We start from the raw sequence: 17,197 nt of genomic DNA on the forward strand, positions 1-17,197 counted from the left end.
TTTCAGTGTCTCTGGTTTTATGTGGAGGTCTTTGATCCACTTAGACTTGAGCTTTGCAGAGAAGTACTTAAAATAGCTCTTGTCACATAGAAAGTGTCAGACACTTGCTAGAAACCCAACAAATGCAATCTCTCTTTTTTTTCCAAGTCTTGGCATGAAGATTTGTATCTTCTTTGAGCCTTCAGGTCTTCATCTGTTAAGTGAGGATAATAAGTTATTAACTTATTATTATAATAAGAAACTTATTATTATAATAACACAATAGGTTTTTACCTCCCAAGGCAGTGAGAAGATTAAATGAGATAATGCCCAGCGGAAGTCAAACAACACTGTGATGGTGCACTCACCATCCCAGATCATTCTTATTTCCACTTCCATATTTAGTCCCTTTACCTTTCTCTTCCTGTCCCCAATAATCTCCTCTTGGCTTTTAGCACAGCGATTTCCTAAGAGATAGGCTCAGCCAATGCTTGTTCAATTATTTTATTCACTTCTACTCTGACGAGTAGTACTTATCATTTATTTATTCCCAATAAGTAATTAAAAGAATTACAGACACTTCGTTTGGAAAATCTAGCTCCATTCTTAAATTTCTGAACGCATGGAACCAAGTGCTGTCACTCAGACTTTGGCCCACTGCCCTGAAGCATAGTGTTTCCTCCTAGAAGCGCTTTCGGCTCATACTGTGACCAGCTGGTCGCTATAGCCTGACGTACACAAAAGCCCCCAAAAGACGTGTCTTTGTTGAGAATGAGGTCACCCGTGTTTTCTCATCCTGTTAACTTTCACCTGCCACTCGGAGACTTTGGAAATCCACTTGATACTGTGCAGTTCTATGTAGCAACAGTGTATTATGAGCCGTCGCCCCCGCTTGGCAATATGCTAAGGACTGTCTAATGGGAAGAGAGCCAGACAGATGTGGTACTAATTACACAAGGGAACATGATCAAACAGTAATAAACAGGGGCACAAGTATTGTGTTGCAAGTGTGTAGAGAAAGAAACATCTAATTCTTCCTGGGGAAATACCAAAGATAGCATCAAGGAAATCTCTTTTAAGGTAAGCCTTGAAGGATGAAGGCATTGGGTAGGCAGAAAGTTGGAGAGAAGGTAATCCAAATAAGAGAACAGAATGGCTGAGTGCATCTGAATGTGCTGAGGTGGCTGAGCCACTGTTTCCTCGATGTCGGGCTTCTTGTTTGTTCCACAGCTGTGTATAATATCTCTGATACTTAACATAATGCTTTTCTTAAATGAACAATTTCTGTAGTTTAAATGCTTTGTTTGAACTGAAATCTTTTTTTTAAAGATTTATTCATTTATTATATGTAAGTACACTGTAGCTATCTTCAGACACTCCAGAAGAGGGCGTCAAATCTTGTTACGAATGGTTATGAGCCACCATGTGGTTGCTGGGATTTGAACTCCGGATCTTCGCAAGAGCAGTCAGGTGCTCTTACCCACTGAGCCATCTCACCAGCCCCTGAACTGAAATCTTTATAACACTATCACGAAGTCATTTTTAGTCTTTATAGGTTAAAAAAAAAAAAGCCATTCCATCCATTCACCACCACCTCAAATCATCCAGTGTCCCTGCAAGTGGGGGAGGTGGACTACACTTTGAGCAACATTGACAAACAGCATAGGAAGTTATGAGGATGGGTGCTATGAGACAAAGCTAGGAAATACGTGTGTCTACTCAGGCCAGAGCTGGACAACTTTGTAGAGACTTGATTTGCTCAACAACAGAAAAGTATCGATGGCTTTTGGAGAAGGAAATGTGCATTTCAAAAGTGTCTGGGAGAGGTTTCAGAAATGACTGAAAGGGAGACTTGTCAAAGGTGCCCTCAAATTATTGAATATAAGACATTTATCCTGAGGTCTGAAACGTGATGAAGAGCTAGCCAGGCAAACAGCTGAGGAAACAGTGTGCCAGGCAAAGAAGGCAGCATGCACAAAGGTCCTGAGCTCAATATCAGAATAAGCTGAGGGGCCTAAAACATAGCACAATAAATAAGCTGGGGACGAGATCACAAAGGGTCCTCTAGACCAAACTTAGGAGGCTGAGCTTCCTTCATAATGGACACTATCCTAACATGTATGTAAAATCTGCCTATGCCTATGCCTCCCCAGAGCTGCAATTATAGGTATACACCACCATGCCCAGGCCATTTATTCTCATAACTTTCTATATTTATAGAAAAGTGAGATCCAATCAGTGTTGAGAAAGCCACGGGCATGCCTTTTTGATGCATATTCCTGTTATGTGCTACACAGAGACAAAACAATGTTTAAATGCACTGTACTGGCTGCAGCCAGTTCCTCTGAAAGTACAGAGTTGGTTTCAAAGACAGTGATATTCACTTAGAGATAATGATGGCTTTGACCAGGTGGTAGCCTGAAAGTGCAGAGTAGGAACTAAAAATAGACATTTAAAAGTCAACACCATTTTAAAAAATTCAACACCATTAAGTATTTCCTCAAGTCAAATACTTACAAATCCAACAAATTATGTTGATAAACACCTACCTAAAGAAAACAATAAAGAACTCAAATAGGAAGGGACTTAAGTTTATATTTCAAGGGGACTGGAAACAGAAGCACCCAGGTCCACTGATGACAGCACCAAGAAGGAGTAACAGGGATGGGCCGTAGAGAAGTGAAATGAAAAGAGCAACAGAAGCGAAAGTTCAGCTCTTGAAGATAAAAATGAAATTAACAAATGGTTCAGCAATGAACCAATAATAAAAGAGAATATTAAATGGAATTAAAAAATAAAGAGGAGACTTTAAAGCTACCACCAGAGAAAGAGGGGGGATCTCAAGAGACCTCTATGAAAAGTCTCACACAAACAGCAAGTTGGATAACCTAAATGAAGTGGATAAATCTCTAGACATCCATAACCTAGCAAGTATGAATCATAGAAAAACAGAAATGCAAACATACCAACCCACAAATGTGCATATATTAATAAAGAGTGTAGATTGACTCAGTAATTATGAACTTCTCAGTAAATTCAAGCCCAGAACCACAGGGCAATGGCAATGGCACTGAAGTCTAACAAACACTCAAGAGTTAATCTCAACATGTCTTTCTATTTTTTCTTTTGGTTTTTTCAAGACATGTTTTCTCTATGCATCCCTGCTGTCCTGGAATTCACTCTGAAGTCCTGGCTGGCCTCGAACTTGCAGAGATCCACTGCTCCAGCAACCCAAGTGCTGAGACCAAAGGTGTGCACCACAACCACTGGCTTAACATTTCTTAAACTCTGCCCAAAAAGCTAAAGAGGAAAAGCTACCCAGTGCATTTATAAGGTCGGCATCACTCCGATAGCAGACTCAGGCAAGACTACTACAAGAAAAGTCGAAGGGCATATCCCTGGTGAGCATGGAAGCAACCAAAGCCAAGAGCACATCAAAAATGTTTATATATTTTATATTTATATGATAAAGTAAAATGTATCCCTTGGATGTGGATATGTGCAATTTCAACGTTAGAATCAGTAAATGCCAGTCAATTTAAAACAAAGAAGAATAAAAATCACATGATTGTCTCCATAACTACAGAAACCAGACATTGACAAAATTCAATATTCATTCAGGGCAAATTTTCTCACCAAATTGGATGTAGAAGGAATGTACCTCAGCATCATGAAGGCCACATATAAAAAGCCCACAGCTACAATCATACTCGAAGGAAAATGAGACGATTCTTTTCTAACATTTATCGTTTCTATTCAATGGAGTACTAGAATTCTTAGCTAGGGCAACTTAGAAAGAAAAAGAAATTTAAAAAAAAAAAGCTAAACTGAAAAAAAGAGTGGAATTGTCTGCTAATAAATGACATGATTTATCTAGAGAACACTCTATGGTTTCCAACAAAACACGGTTGGAAATAAAAGAGAATGTGAAGCCTTCCAGAAGGTGGGTATACCATTCAGTAGCCCAGAGCCTGCTTCCCTATCTCCCCAATACCAAAGAGATTGTTACCACTGACTGGGTTGGCCACCTAGCACTCCTACATCCTCTGTGACTTACCTGTACCTGGACTCTACGAGGGATATCTGGGTGTTGCAGGACAGCTGCTGCTGTCTCACACCATTGTTGCATGGTAGCAACTGCTGTTTGCACATGACTTTCTTCCTTCGAAGGCTGTGCAAACCAGAGCCTGTGGATCTTGATTTGGCTGGGGTGAGGCTACCAAAATGTTCATATCAAAAGAAATGTGCTTAATACCCAACACGGTTCAACACAGTGGGAAGACTGGAAAAGGTTGCCTCTATCTGTTCTGCATGGATTTTGTTTGTGTTATGTGTTGGAATGGGCCACAGCACATCCACTTCAGTGGCTTGGCCACCCTCAGTGTGTGAACTGAATCATGAGAGTGAATATATAAGACTCTTTCTTGATAATGCCTCTCACTGGAACACAAAGGACCTTGGACCCATGTGCTAGTGTCAGTGGGAGTATCCCACACATGCACTGTTTGCTCACTCTCTCACTTTCACTGTCTTGCTCTCCCCTTTTGAGATAGCTTCATGTATCCCACCCAGGCTGATCTCAACTTCAGGATGTATCCAAAGATGTCCTTAAACTCCTGATCCTCCTGAGTCTCCCTCTCAGTTGCTAAGGTCACTGGTATGCACCATGACACTAGCTCTGCTGCTTCTTTAAATCTCAAATTTGTGATCAGAAGAGAGTGGCAACATACAGGCATGGTCTGCTAGAGTCTACAAGACTGGAGACTGGACAAAGCTAAAGAATAGCTAACTGAAGAGGTGGTGGGTGCCCTGGTTATTTCTAGCTTAAACATCAATGAAAGATAGGGAAGTTCACAAAGCGGCAGAGGACTTTAGCGTCTGTATCAGAGGAATTAGCATGATCTGGGGAGCTTGCCACTCCCTGTGAAAAGAAACATCAGCAGTAGGCTACTGTGGGAGTCAGAGAGGCATAGAAAATCTTCACCGAATGGATATTTCAAAGAGCTGGAGAAAGGCTGTGCCCAGGGCCTCAGTAGCAGTGGTTGAAGGAAACACACACACACACACACACACACACACACACACAAAGCAAACAAACAAACAAAAAAATCCCACCACCAACAACAACAAACCACCTTTCATCTTCATACTGGGTACTCAGCACTGGACTGAGTAGCCAGCCCCAGACACTGTGTTGGTGTCTTTGTTTGTTTAGAGAAAGGTTTTTTACTGTGTAGCTCCAGTTGTATTTGAACTCTCTTTGTAGACCAGTCTGGCCTCAAACACACAGACACCTGCCTGATTCCACCTCCCAAGGGCTGGGATTAAAGGCATGAGCCATGAAGCCTAACCTGTGTTGATGTCTTGACAACATAAGGGCCTCTGTGAGGTGCACTCTAGAGGTACCCAGAGCAAGTGTCCTAAGACTATATACTGATTGAAAGTGGAACCCATTACTGAGAATGTAGCTCAGTAGTAGAGCACTGGTCTATCATAAACAAGTTCTGGATTTCATCTTTGGAGAAATAAACAAGTAAAATAAATCCCCACTGCTGTAAAACATAACACGTTTGCATTTTGTATTCTGCCATGTCTATTTGCTAAAAGAGTCACAGTCCGCCCATTCTGAACATTTTACAATCCTTTTAAAGGGGCAAAATAAAACATAGTGAAGCAGTTTCTAATATACATTTTCTTCTCAACATCAAACAGCCTGGACACTGCAGGTGGGCCTCTACCCTTGGAATGTATGGGGATTATCCTCTCAACAAAGCAAGGAAAACCAACCATTTATAAGGAACTTTCTGGACTGCCAGAGTGAGGGTAATCAGCCATCAGTCCAATGTGCTTTTTCCTCTTGCCAAGCAGTCCTGCCTTTTGATCCCAGCTGAAGGCCCACTCTGAGAAATTCATGCTTCTGCAGCCTCCTTGATCAAGATCTCTTCACACCGGGCGTGGTGGCGCATGCCTCTAATCCCAGCACTCAGGAGGCAGAGGCAGGCAGATTTCTGAGTTCGAGGCCAGCCTGGTCTACAGAGTGAGTTCCAGGACAGCCAGGGCTACACAGAGGAACCCTGTCTCAGAGAAGAAAAAAATAACCCTCAGACTTCAGGAGGACCCAGATCCCAGAACCCAGACGGCAGCCTGAGCCAGAGCAAGAGATAGGCAACTGCTGAGGGAAAAAGAGAAGAAGGTCTCCAGATCAGCTGTGCCTGCTTCCTTAGTGTAGAGGCAGAGGTGAAGTGAGATTATGAGAAGTGTATCAAGCCTTGAAAGTAACTGGAGGACTTATATGGGTTGTGTCTTCTCAGGAACTCTTTCCATCTTGGGTATACCCTATTTCCTGCTGTTCACTACCTTATGGCCCTTGTTTGTGCTCTTCTTAGTCTGGATTGCCTATGATTGGAAAACCCACACTCAAGGTAAGAGATGGGAGTCGAATCATGGTCTCATCTGTGCTAAGGGTGGAGTCATGGGAAGACAGAAGCGGGAGGTGGATAAAGAGATGAGGAAAAGACTGGCTTCCCATGAAGCTGTAAGACTGAGCTCTGGGGCTGGAGAGATGGCTCAGATGTTAAGAGCACTGACTCCTCTTTCAGAGGTCCTGAGTTTAAATTCCAACAACCACATGGTAGCTCATAACCATCTGTAATGGGGTCTGATGCCCTCTTCTGGTGTGTCTGAAGAGAGCAATGGTGGTGTACTCATATGCATAAAATAAATAATTAAAAAAGTCTGAGCTCTGTGAGCAGGTACCTCCAGCCTCAACTTGTCTCCCTCTCACCTTGCATGTTTTCTATTTGGGAGTTGGACTTGGAACATCTGAAATGTCAGAAGGACGATGCTTCTATAGTTTGAGGAGCATCAGCCAACTTCTTTACCTCTGGGTGGGGTAGAGGGACTGGTGATGGCCCCCAAGCCCTTCTCCTTTTTCCTCTGTGCACAGATGGTAGGCGTTCAGCTTGGGTACGAAACTGGACCCTCTGGAAGTATTTCCAAAGCTACTTCCCAGTAAAGGTAACTAACTTTCCTCTGAATGCCCATCTAGCTTCTTGGATGCCTTTGCTCCTTAGTGCTTGACTTCCCACTTCCAACGAGATCCATGTTTCAAGAGTTCTACTGGCCAGCAGTGAAGGTGAAGGCCTAGCCATGTAATATAGAACAGAAAACCCAAATAGATGTGCAAATGGGGAGACAGATGAGCAATACCTTTTCCACAGTGGCAAATCCAGTGCAGCATCTCTTACCACCATGATCCCTGGGTATCTCTGTGACAATAACATCCTAATGAGCAAGGACATGGAGACTGTCAGCTGGGCTCTGAGTTTTCACATCCTTTCTTCCTTCTGCCTGATCATTCTTCCTCAATCTTCCTCTAACAGCTGGTGAAGACCCATGACCTTTCTCCCAAACACAACTACATCATTCTCAGCCACCCCCATGGCATTTTCAGTTATGGTGCCTTCATCAACTTTGCTACTGAGGCCACTGGCTTTTCCGGGGTTTTCCCTTCTATAACTCCCTTTTTAGCAACCTTGGAAGGGATCTTCTGGATCCCACTTGTGCGAGACTATGTGATGTCCATGGGTAAGTACAATAAATCATCCTGTTCTGAAATTCAGCTCAAGATGCACACCCCGATAATCCCTGGCAGTCATTCTATGATAGAAGGCTTGATTTATTTTTTCTAAAGAGTTCATTTAGTATCAGGAGTATGTGCCCAAGTATCAAATTCTGTACAATGTATGAGAAGCAGTTCAGTTGGGCAGCAAGGGACTTTACAGGCATTCATGAGTTTCCAGGATCCCATAAAAAAGGGTAATCAGAAGACTAAGTGTAGAAATGGAAAGCAGATATTAAAAGTCACATATTAAACATGAGTGCAGAGGAAATCATGCCAGAGTCTTCTCTGGGATGCCAATTGGCTTCTTTCCGGTGTGTGTGTGTGTGTGTGTGTGTGTGTGTGTGTGTGTGTGTGTGTGAACTCATTTCAAGGCATCTTAAAGACATTTAAAATCTCTCATACCATACAACCTTGGTCTATGTCCTGCATCTCCGGGGAACCCCTTCATCCTTGTTTAAGATGTCAAATGATAAAGGAGAGTCATCCATCAGAATTCAGAGCAATTTCCTAGTGCCAGGCTCCAAACCAGGGCATTGGGACAGATTTCCTTCTCCCTGGATGAATATTCGTCTTTCTGGACATCTGAAAACAACTGAAGAAAAACTAAAAGGTAAGGTGAATTTATCTTGAGAGAAATCTCAGAGGATGTTTCAGCCCTCCTCTTAGGTTGGTATGACTATGTAGCAAGGGTTTCTTTTGATGACTAGACATTGGATGAAAATTCTACCGCCCCAGTAGAGAATGGAAGATAATGTTAAGGCAAAAAAAAAAAAAAAAAAAAAAAAAAAAAAAAAAAAAAAAACAGGATTCCAAAGAGATGAACGTCTCTTTCATTTATTTGACTTAGTCTGCCTGCTCACCCAAAATTCTAGTCAATGGATCCTATTGGCAGCTTGATCTTAGGGAGGAAGCACACAAGCAGTGGCTAGCATGATCAGCCCCAGAGGAGATACCTTTGAAGGGTTTCCAGAGTGCTCAGCCTGGACAGAGAGAAAGGTAGCTCGACAGTCTGTGGATAGAAATAGAAAGGGTCAACCTAAAGCCTGTTCATCTAGAGGACAGGGGACTATGAATGGAAGCAGACAGAGAAAATCAGTATAGCCCTGACTGTAGACCTCTGGAGCCCTACCACAGCAGGCAAGCAACTGCCACTAAGAATACCTTTTCAGGTTAGGGTTCACCCAAGACACAAAACAAAAAGCAGAAAGTGGTAACTGCCTCCACCATGAAGAGCCTGAAGGAACTCTTCTCCCAAACTCAAGCCAAATTCATCTTATCCACCACTTGACACTTTGGTTTCACAGGTATTTGTCCGGTGAGTAAGTTGTCTCTGACGTACAAGCTGACCCAGAAAGACTCAGGCAATGCTGTGATCATTGTACCAGGTGGAGCTTCTGAATCGCTCTTGAGCAGCCCAGGAGTCTCCATGGTCTACCTCAAAAAACGCCAAGGTTTTGTGAAGCTAGCACTCAAGACAGGGTGGGTCCCTAGTTTCAGGGACTCTCTTGTCAGGGTGCCTTGGGCCCTCTGTAGCTCTAGCCACAATGGTACCCTCTCTGGGAAACCTACTAGAATACCCCCTCTTTACTCTGGTTACTCCCTTTTATCTTTCACATTATGCCTGGGGGGGAGTGGACCTCTAGACATTTTGGTGGGTACTTTTAGATCTTGAAGCTAAGGAAAGAGCAGAAGAAGGTCCATTAGTGTGGAACTCTGGGCAAGAGTGGCTTTGTTTTGTATTTATTCACTCACTGGGAGTCCCTGAGAACCCTCAAGGGGGATGAAGGCACTGGCTGGGTGCTCATGGAACAGGTGCTCAGAGAATGCCCCTAGAGAGTGTTTTCAGCAGCTGTCAAATACCTATTGTGTGTCAGGCTTAGCACAGGACAGTGGAATTCAGGAATAAATGATACCTGGTGCTTGTGGGCTCACAATCAAAGATAGGTGACAAATCCATGCACTTATCATAATAAAACATATGGAGAATCTATCTAGTCACCACCTTAACCACCATCCTCGTGGTCTAAATACCCAGCATTTCTCTACTGGATCGTTACAATACTCGGAACTTTACTTCTGTTCCTGCTTCCCTCACCTCCAAGATTCTATTCTCAGTTGTAGCTAGAATGATCCTGGTACCCATGAGTCAAGTTGTATCATGTCTCAAAATGTTCCAGTGACTCCCATGCCACACAGAGCAAAAGATCTTGAAGAACCTGGTCTTCGCCACCTCCCCGACTTCACTCCTCACTAATTTCCCCAAACTTCTCACTCATTGCTAGTAAACACAATGAGTGTGGAAAGTTTTTTTCATCCTTTGTATTCACTGATCATCCACATGGTCCAAACCAGTGCTGGGACATAAAAAGAACCCAATACAAATTTGTTGGGTAAATGAAGTATGATAAAGGAGAAATATGCAAAATGCTTGGGAGCACCAATGTATGGAAAGACTTTGCTTTCGTCAGAGAGTGACATCTGAACTGTGCTAAAGTTAAAATATGAGTAGGAGTTGCCAATCAGACCAAAATGGGAAAAAGAGCCAGGCCTTGTGGACATGCCTGTAATACCCCCACTCTAGAGTCTGAAGAAGGAAGACTACAAGTTCAAAACCAGCCTGGACAAATTGGCAAGATCCTGCCTCCAACTAAAAATCTTTAAAGGTCTGGGTATCATCTTAGTGATAAAGAGTTTAACTGGCATGTGCAAGGCTCTGGGTTGAATCCCCAGCACCTCAAAAAACAATACAGTAAACAAACAAAAGTGAAAACTCAGGCATTCAATGAGGGATATGATATATGCAGCACCAGACCAGACCAGACCCTAGGAATTCAAAGAGAACTGTCAGGATTTTCACTATTGATTGGCCAGACAGGTAAGATGACTATAAGACAGGGCATGGAGGTGGGAAAGCAGGACAGGGGGAAGAACTAGCTGAGGGACAACAAACCTACAGTGGGTAATCTGGGTGATCAAAGATTTCTTTAAGATATGATTAGAACAGAATACTGAAAGGCAAAATGGAATTTGCCGCATAAAGAGGGAGGAGTCAGAGGGAATAGAATATACAGGCAGAGACGAGAGAGGACTTGGCACACTTAGTATGGTTAAGTAGTTGGGAAGCTGGCCACATGGGGAGGGCTAGGATACTGAGCTCATGCTAAGCAGTGAGGGCTGCAGCGAGAGGCTCTGGGAGGACTTTAGAGAAAGATGTGGCAAGTATGCGTGCCCAGTTTGGGGCGATCACATTGGATGCTGAATGAAGGTGCTGGGTCTCCTGGGCTAGCTTCCTTCTTCCTATTATGGACAGCAGCCACACTGAAGGTCCATTGGAGAACATAAGGCTGGAGATGTCAGGGTGCTTGAAATCTTGTTGTATTGTTGGGGGGGGGGGGCTGGGGAAATTTCCCACCACAGAGAGCATGTTCCTGGGGGGAGATTTTGCCTTAATGAAGAGCTTATATTACTGTCCTTGTCTTTGCAGAGCATATCTTGTTCCTTCTTATACCTTTGGTGAGAATGAGACTTACAACCAAGAGATCTTTCCTGAAGGCACATGGCTAAGGTTCTTCCAAAAAAACATCCAGAAAATTGGCAAAAGACTTCTAGGCATAAATTTCTGTACTGTTCATGGTAGAGGCCTCACTAGGGGATCCTGGGGCTTTTTGCCTTTCAACCATCCTATTACCACTGTTGGTGAGCTTTCTACGTTTTCTAGGCCACTCAAGTCCTTGGTCTCCTATCCCAAGTCATCTATCCCCAGGCAATCTAGCTCATAACCAGGGTGCACTAAGGGAATTGTGACAGGTGTGGCTGAAAACAGGATGGGAAGGACAACCAAACAGATAATACTTGGGGCCATTCATGGGTGGGACAGAGCTCACCAGATGTCATAGGAGCATCATTATTTAAATACATTCATTCAGCACTTCTCTGTGCTTGCTTTTATTCTCTGGAGCATTGGTGAGACTTAAGAAAGCATAGAACAAGAGCTAGGACATAACTGGAGCGAGAGGAAAAGAATGAAGGGAGGGGAACAGCCTCAAATATTGTTGGAATGCACCCTCCTACTAAGGTGTGGGTAGAGTTGTTGGGAGAGGAACTCTGACACTTGTCTCTGCTCCTTCTCTGTAGTTGGAGAACCCTTGCCAGTCCCCAAGATCCTTGATCCCGACAAGGAGACCGTGGCGAAGTACCTTGAACTTTATATCAGTGCCCTACGCAAGCTGTTTGACCAACACAAAGCTGATTATGGCTTCTCCAAGACCCAGGAACTGACAATTATATGAGTCAAAATCTCTGTAACTGAAGCTCAAATATACAAGGGATCCAGGTGAAGCTACATGGAAGGAAGAATTTGGGGAGAGACAGATTTGAAAGATGTGAACATATATACCAACCAAGCCGGAAATGCTTACCGAATTGACAATCCAGCAACTGATTCCCCACCCAAGTAGCAAAACCAGATTTGAGTAATAAAGGGGAGGCCTTTACTGGGAGGGGGTATCTCTGTCACATGTTGTTGTTTTATGACAATAAGCCAAGTCATTCTGATCAGATTCCCAATAAAAGTAATGAGAAGACAAAGTATTCTGTGCCCCTTTCCCACAAACCTTAGTGGCATCTTTAGTATTTAGGTTTAAGCTTAGCAGCTTTACTTAGAACAAGGCTGTTTTGAAAAGTCCAAGCCAGGCCCTTCCTTTATGACTTAAGGACTGGGTAAACTGGGGGTCCTGAACTGTAGCTTTCTAATTCAAACAGGCAAAACCCCATCAGTTGTGCTAACATTTCACGTGACAGTGCTGTCACATTGTTTCACCCACAAAAATAAAACTCTGGAATAAACCTCTGTGCCGCTCCTTCCTTGTTACCCCTCTGTTCTGCTAATGTGTACGCAACCTATTTCCTTCCTTCAGCCTTCCTTTATGCGTCTCCATACAAAGGGTGAGAGGATGGAAGCACAGCTGCTTCACAGTGGAGCAGAAATCCAGCAACTGACCCAGATATTCACAGAGCAGCTGCTGCTTCTGATCCCACAAATACCACCCTGGGCCAGAATGGAGGAGGTAAAAAGAATGTTCAACCGCGATATGTCAAACTGATGTCAAATTCATACTACATGCCACTCAACATGTCATTATATTCACAACCTCTGGCCTGGTGTTAACACCAGCCCAGTGATACTGTATTCACTGTCACCCTATTTAGTAGTAGCATTCAAACCCATGCCTCACTAATTCCACAGCGAAGTTCTCTCCAACACACACACACACACACACACACACACACACACACACACTACAATGCAGTAATTAAAAGACAACTGTAAGGCAAGCATGTGACTTAATGAGGGGGCACTGATTCAAAGCAAAATCAATAAAAAATATAGGCAAGGATGTAAATGGATATTTGTCACAAAAGAGAAAGTGTTCAACATCATTAAATATTGAGAAATGTAAACCAATATCACCATGAAAGCATTTCATATCTAGAATGATAAAAATGACATATTAACTAATTTTAGAGATGTAGGGATATCGGAATTCTTGAGTATTGATTATAGAAATAGGAAATGGTGAAACTACTTTGGGAAAATACTGACAATCTTCAAAAAGTTATGCTGTGTGGTTTTACTTTAACTTGACACAAGCTAAAGTCATTTTTGAGGAGGTAACCTCAATTGAGAAAATACCCCTACCAAACTGGCCTATGGGCAAGTCTGTGCTGCACTTTCTTGATTGATGTTTGAAGTGGGAGGATCCAGCTAACTGTGTTGCCATCCTTGGGCTGGTGGTTCTGGGTGCTATAAGATAGCAGACTAAGCAAGCTATGGTGAAATCACAGCTTAAAATTTAAAAAGTCTTAAAGCCCATATGTAGCTCCTTTCATTCTCCATTAAAATATTTGGCTTTTTTTTTTTAATTTTTTTTTTTAAAGATTTATTTATTTATTTATTTATTACATGTAAGCACACTGTAGCTGTCTTCAGACACTCCAGAAGAGGGCGTCAGATCTTGTTACGGATGGTTATGAGCCACCATGTGGTTGCTGGGATTTGAACTCCGGACCTTTGGAAGAGCAGTCGGGTGCTCTTACCCACTGAGCCATTTCTCCAGCCCCGATATTTGGCTTTTTTGAGGACTTCCTTATGTAGTTCATGCTCTTCCTGACTTAGCCTCCCATAAAATGCTGAATCTTGTGTTATATGAATTTTGTCTCAAAGGAAGGGGGCTATTTAAGAGAAAGTATTACTGGGGGATGGAGCTCAGTAGAAGAGTGCTTGACTAGTTTAATGAGGTTCTGGGTCCAATCCCAGTTATTGGCAAGAAAAGAGTCTTATAAGAAAAATAATCACAGTGTAAGTATAATGCTTTTTTAATTTTATTTTTAAAGGGACTTTTCAATTCACCAGAAGTCACAGAAATAGAATCCCTTGGGCATCTGACTGGATTCTTCCCATAACTATATCTTATAGAAATGTAGTGCAGGGTCAAAACAGGAAATTGACATGGTTCAATACGCACTAACTATAGGCCTCATTCCATGTTCACTTTATTCACGTGCATCTCTTGTGTTTGTGAGCACATGTATGTGCACAAGTTGGCTCTCTGTGCAGATTGGAGTAGTTTTAATGTCCATCATAATATAGTACTGTTTCATCATCAGAGAAATACCTCCATATTATCCTTGAAAATATCACCTTTACTATTAATAGTCCCCTGGCAGTCCCTACTGTCATCTCCATCTCTAAAGCTTGGTCATTTCAAGGATCGTATACAAGTAAAATCGTATAATCTTTTGAGGTCTGCTCATTTGTTTGTTTCTTGTAGAACATGATTTTAATATTTTCAACTTTTAATATTCAACAAACAGAATAACTATTTTAAGATATATTTTGTTGTTATGTCTCCCTTTTCATTTCTGATTTTATTAATTTGGATACTGTCTCTGTGCCCTCTGGTTAGTCTGGCTAAGGGTTTGTCTATCTTGCTGATTTTCTCAAAGAACTNGCTCCTGGTTTTGTTGATTCTTTATATAGTTCTTTTTATTTCTATTTGGTTGATTTAAGCCCTGAGTTTGATTCTTTCCTGGGGTCTACTCCTCTTGGGTGAATTTGCTTCTTTTTGTTCTAGAGCTTTCAGGTGTGCTGTCAAGCTGCTAGGGTAAGCTCACTCCAGTTTCTTTTTGGAGGCACTTAGAGCTATGTTTTCCTCTCACCACTGCTTTCATCATGTCACAAAAGTTTTGGTATGATGTGTCTCCATTTTCATTAAATTCTAAAAAGCCTTTAATTCCTTTCTTTATTTCTTCCTTGGCCAAGTTATTATTGAGTAGAGCATTGTTCAGCTTCCATATATATGTGTGCTTTCCGTTGTTTTTGTTGGTATTTAAGACCAGCCTTAGTCCGTGGTGATCTGATAGGGTGCATACAATTATTTTAATCTTCTTATATCAGTTGAGACTGTTTTGTGACTGATTATATGGTCAGTTTTGGAGAAGGTACCATGAGGTGTTGAGAAGAAGGTATATTCTTTTGCTTTAGGATGAAATGTTCTGTAAATATCTGTTAGATCCGTTTGGTTCATAACTTCTGTTAGTTTCACTGTCTCTCTGTTTAGTTTCTGTTTCCATGATCTTTCCATTTCTGAGAGTGAGGTGTTGAAGTCTCCCACTATTATTGTGTGGGGTGCAATGTGTCCTTTGAGCTTTAGTAAAGTTTCTTTTTATGAATGTGTGTGCCCTTTCGTTTGGAGCATAGATGTTTAGAATTGAGAGTTCTTCTTGGTAGATTTTTCCTTTGACCAGTATGAAGTGTTCTTCTTTATCTTTTTTGATAACTTTTGGTTGAACAGTGATTTTATTCAATATTAGAATGGCTACTCCAGCTTGTTTATTGGGACCATTTGCTTGGAAAATTGTTTTCCAGTCTTTTATTCAGAGGTAGTGTCTGCCTTTGTCACTGAGGTGCATTTCCTGTTTGCAGAAAAATGCTAAGTCCTGCTTACATATCCAGTCTGTTAGCCTGTGTCTTTTGGGGGAAATTGAGTCCACTGATGTTAAGAGATATTAAGAAATAGTGATTGTTACTTCCCGTTATTTTGTTGTTAGAGGTGGAATTATGTTTGTATGGCTGTCTTCTTTTGAGTTTGTTGAAAGATTACTTTCTTGCTTCTTCTAGGGTGTAGTTTCACTCCTTGTGTTGGTGTTTTCCACCTATTATCCTTTGTAGAGCTAGATTTGTGGAAAGATATTGTGTAAATTTGGTTTTGTCATGGAATATTTTGGTTTCTCCATCTATGGTAATTGAGAGTTTTTCTGGGTATAGTAGCCTGGGCTGGCATTTGTGTTCTTTTAGGGTTATGTATGACATCTGCCCAGGATCTTCTAGCTTCCATGGTCTTTGGTGAGATGTCTGGTGTAATTCTGCTAGGTCTCCCTTTATATGTTACGTGACCTTTTTCCCTTACTGCTTTTAATATTCTTTCTTTGTTTAGTGCATTTGTTGTTCTGATTATTATGTGTTGGGAGGAATTTCTTTTCTGGTCCAATCTATTTGGAGTTCTGTAGGCTTCTTGTTTGTTCATGGACATCTCTTTCTTTAGGTTAGGGAAGTTTTCTTCTATAATTTTGTTGAAGATATTTATTGGCCCTTTAAGTTGGGAATCTTCTTCACGCTCTTCTATACGAGTTATCCTTAGGTTTCGTCTTCTCATTGTGTTCTGGATTTCCTGGATGTTTTGGGTTAGGAGCTTTTTGCTTTTTGCTTTTTCTTTGACTGCTGTGTCAATGTTTTCTATAGTATCTTCTGCACCTGAGATTCTCTCTTCTATCTCTTATATTCTATTGGTGATGCTTGCATCTATGACTCCTGATCTCTTTCCTAGGTTTTCTAACTCCAGGGTTGTCTCCCTTTGTGAATTCATTATTGTTTCTCTTCCCATTTTTAGATCCTGGTTGATTTTGTTCATTTCCTTTGCCTGTTTGATTGTGTTTTCCGGTAATTGTTTCTTTCTCTTTTTTTGATTTTGAAATTCCACCTATATTCCCTTTCAATTTAGTAGATGCTAGATCACAATTTAAACACGAATCAACACATGTTGGAACGTATTGCACAAAAGCATAAAAATGCCTCTTCATCCCTGTAAAAACATACAAACCAAAGGCCACAAAAAGTAAAAGAAGCTTGCAAAAAAAAATCTCACAATATTTTTTATATGCCTGTAAATATGTAATTCTTTAAGGGATTTTTGTGTTTTATTTGTAAGGGCTTCTAGTTGTGTTCTCCTGTATTTCTTTAAGGGAGTTATTTATATCCTTCGTAATGTCCTCTATCAACATCATGATAAGTGATTTTAGATCTGAATCTTGCTTTTCCACTGTGCTGGAGTATCCAGGACTTGCTATGGTGGGAGAACTGAGTTCTGATGATGCCAAGTAACCTTGGTTCTGTTGCTTATGTTCTTTTTTTTAATATATAGATATTTTCTTTTTTAAAAAACAAAATATGAACATATTTATTAGGATGCTCAATAATGAACATGTTATCACTTTCTTCATGTGAGGGAGAATACACCTGACCCATGCTGTGGGAAG

The 17,197-nt window shown here is 41.5% G+C and overlaps 1 protein-coding gene across 1 annotated transcript in view; it reads left to right on the top strand.

The window, feature by feature from the left end:
• Dgat2l6 (diacylglycerol O-acyltransferase 2 like 6) overlaps window positions 1–12,381 on the top strand; it is a 22,002-nt gene extending 9,621 nt beyond the window's left edge. The window contains exons 2-7 of the mRNA XM_021188686.1: window positions 6,291–6,401; window positions 6,926–6,996; window positions 7,362–7,566; window positions 8,908–9,082; window positions 11,088–11,299; window positions 11,738–12,381. Coding sequence (XP_021044345.1) covers window positions 6,291–6,401; window positions 6,926–6,996; window positions 7,362–7,566; window positions 8,908–9,082; window positions 11,088–11,299; window positions 11,738–11,892 — 929 coding nt within the window. The 3' untranslated portion in view covers window positions 11,893–12,381. The remainder of the gene's footprint in view (window positions 1–6,290; window positions 6,402–6,925; window positions 6,997–7,361; window positions 7,567–8,907; window positions 9,083–11,087; window positions 11,300–11,737) is intronic.
• The last annotated feature ends 4,816 nt before the right edge of the window (window positions 12,382–17,197 follow it).

Source organism: Mus pahari, chromosome X (genome assembly GCF_900095145.1).
Source record: "Mus pahari chromosome X, PAHARI_EIJ_v1.1, whole genome shotgun sequence".
Classification (NCBI taxonomy): Eukaryota; Metazoa; Chordata; class Mammalia; order Rodentia; family Muridae; genus Mus; species Mus pahari.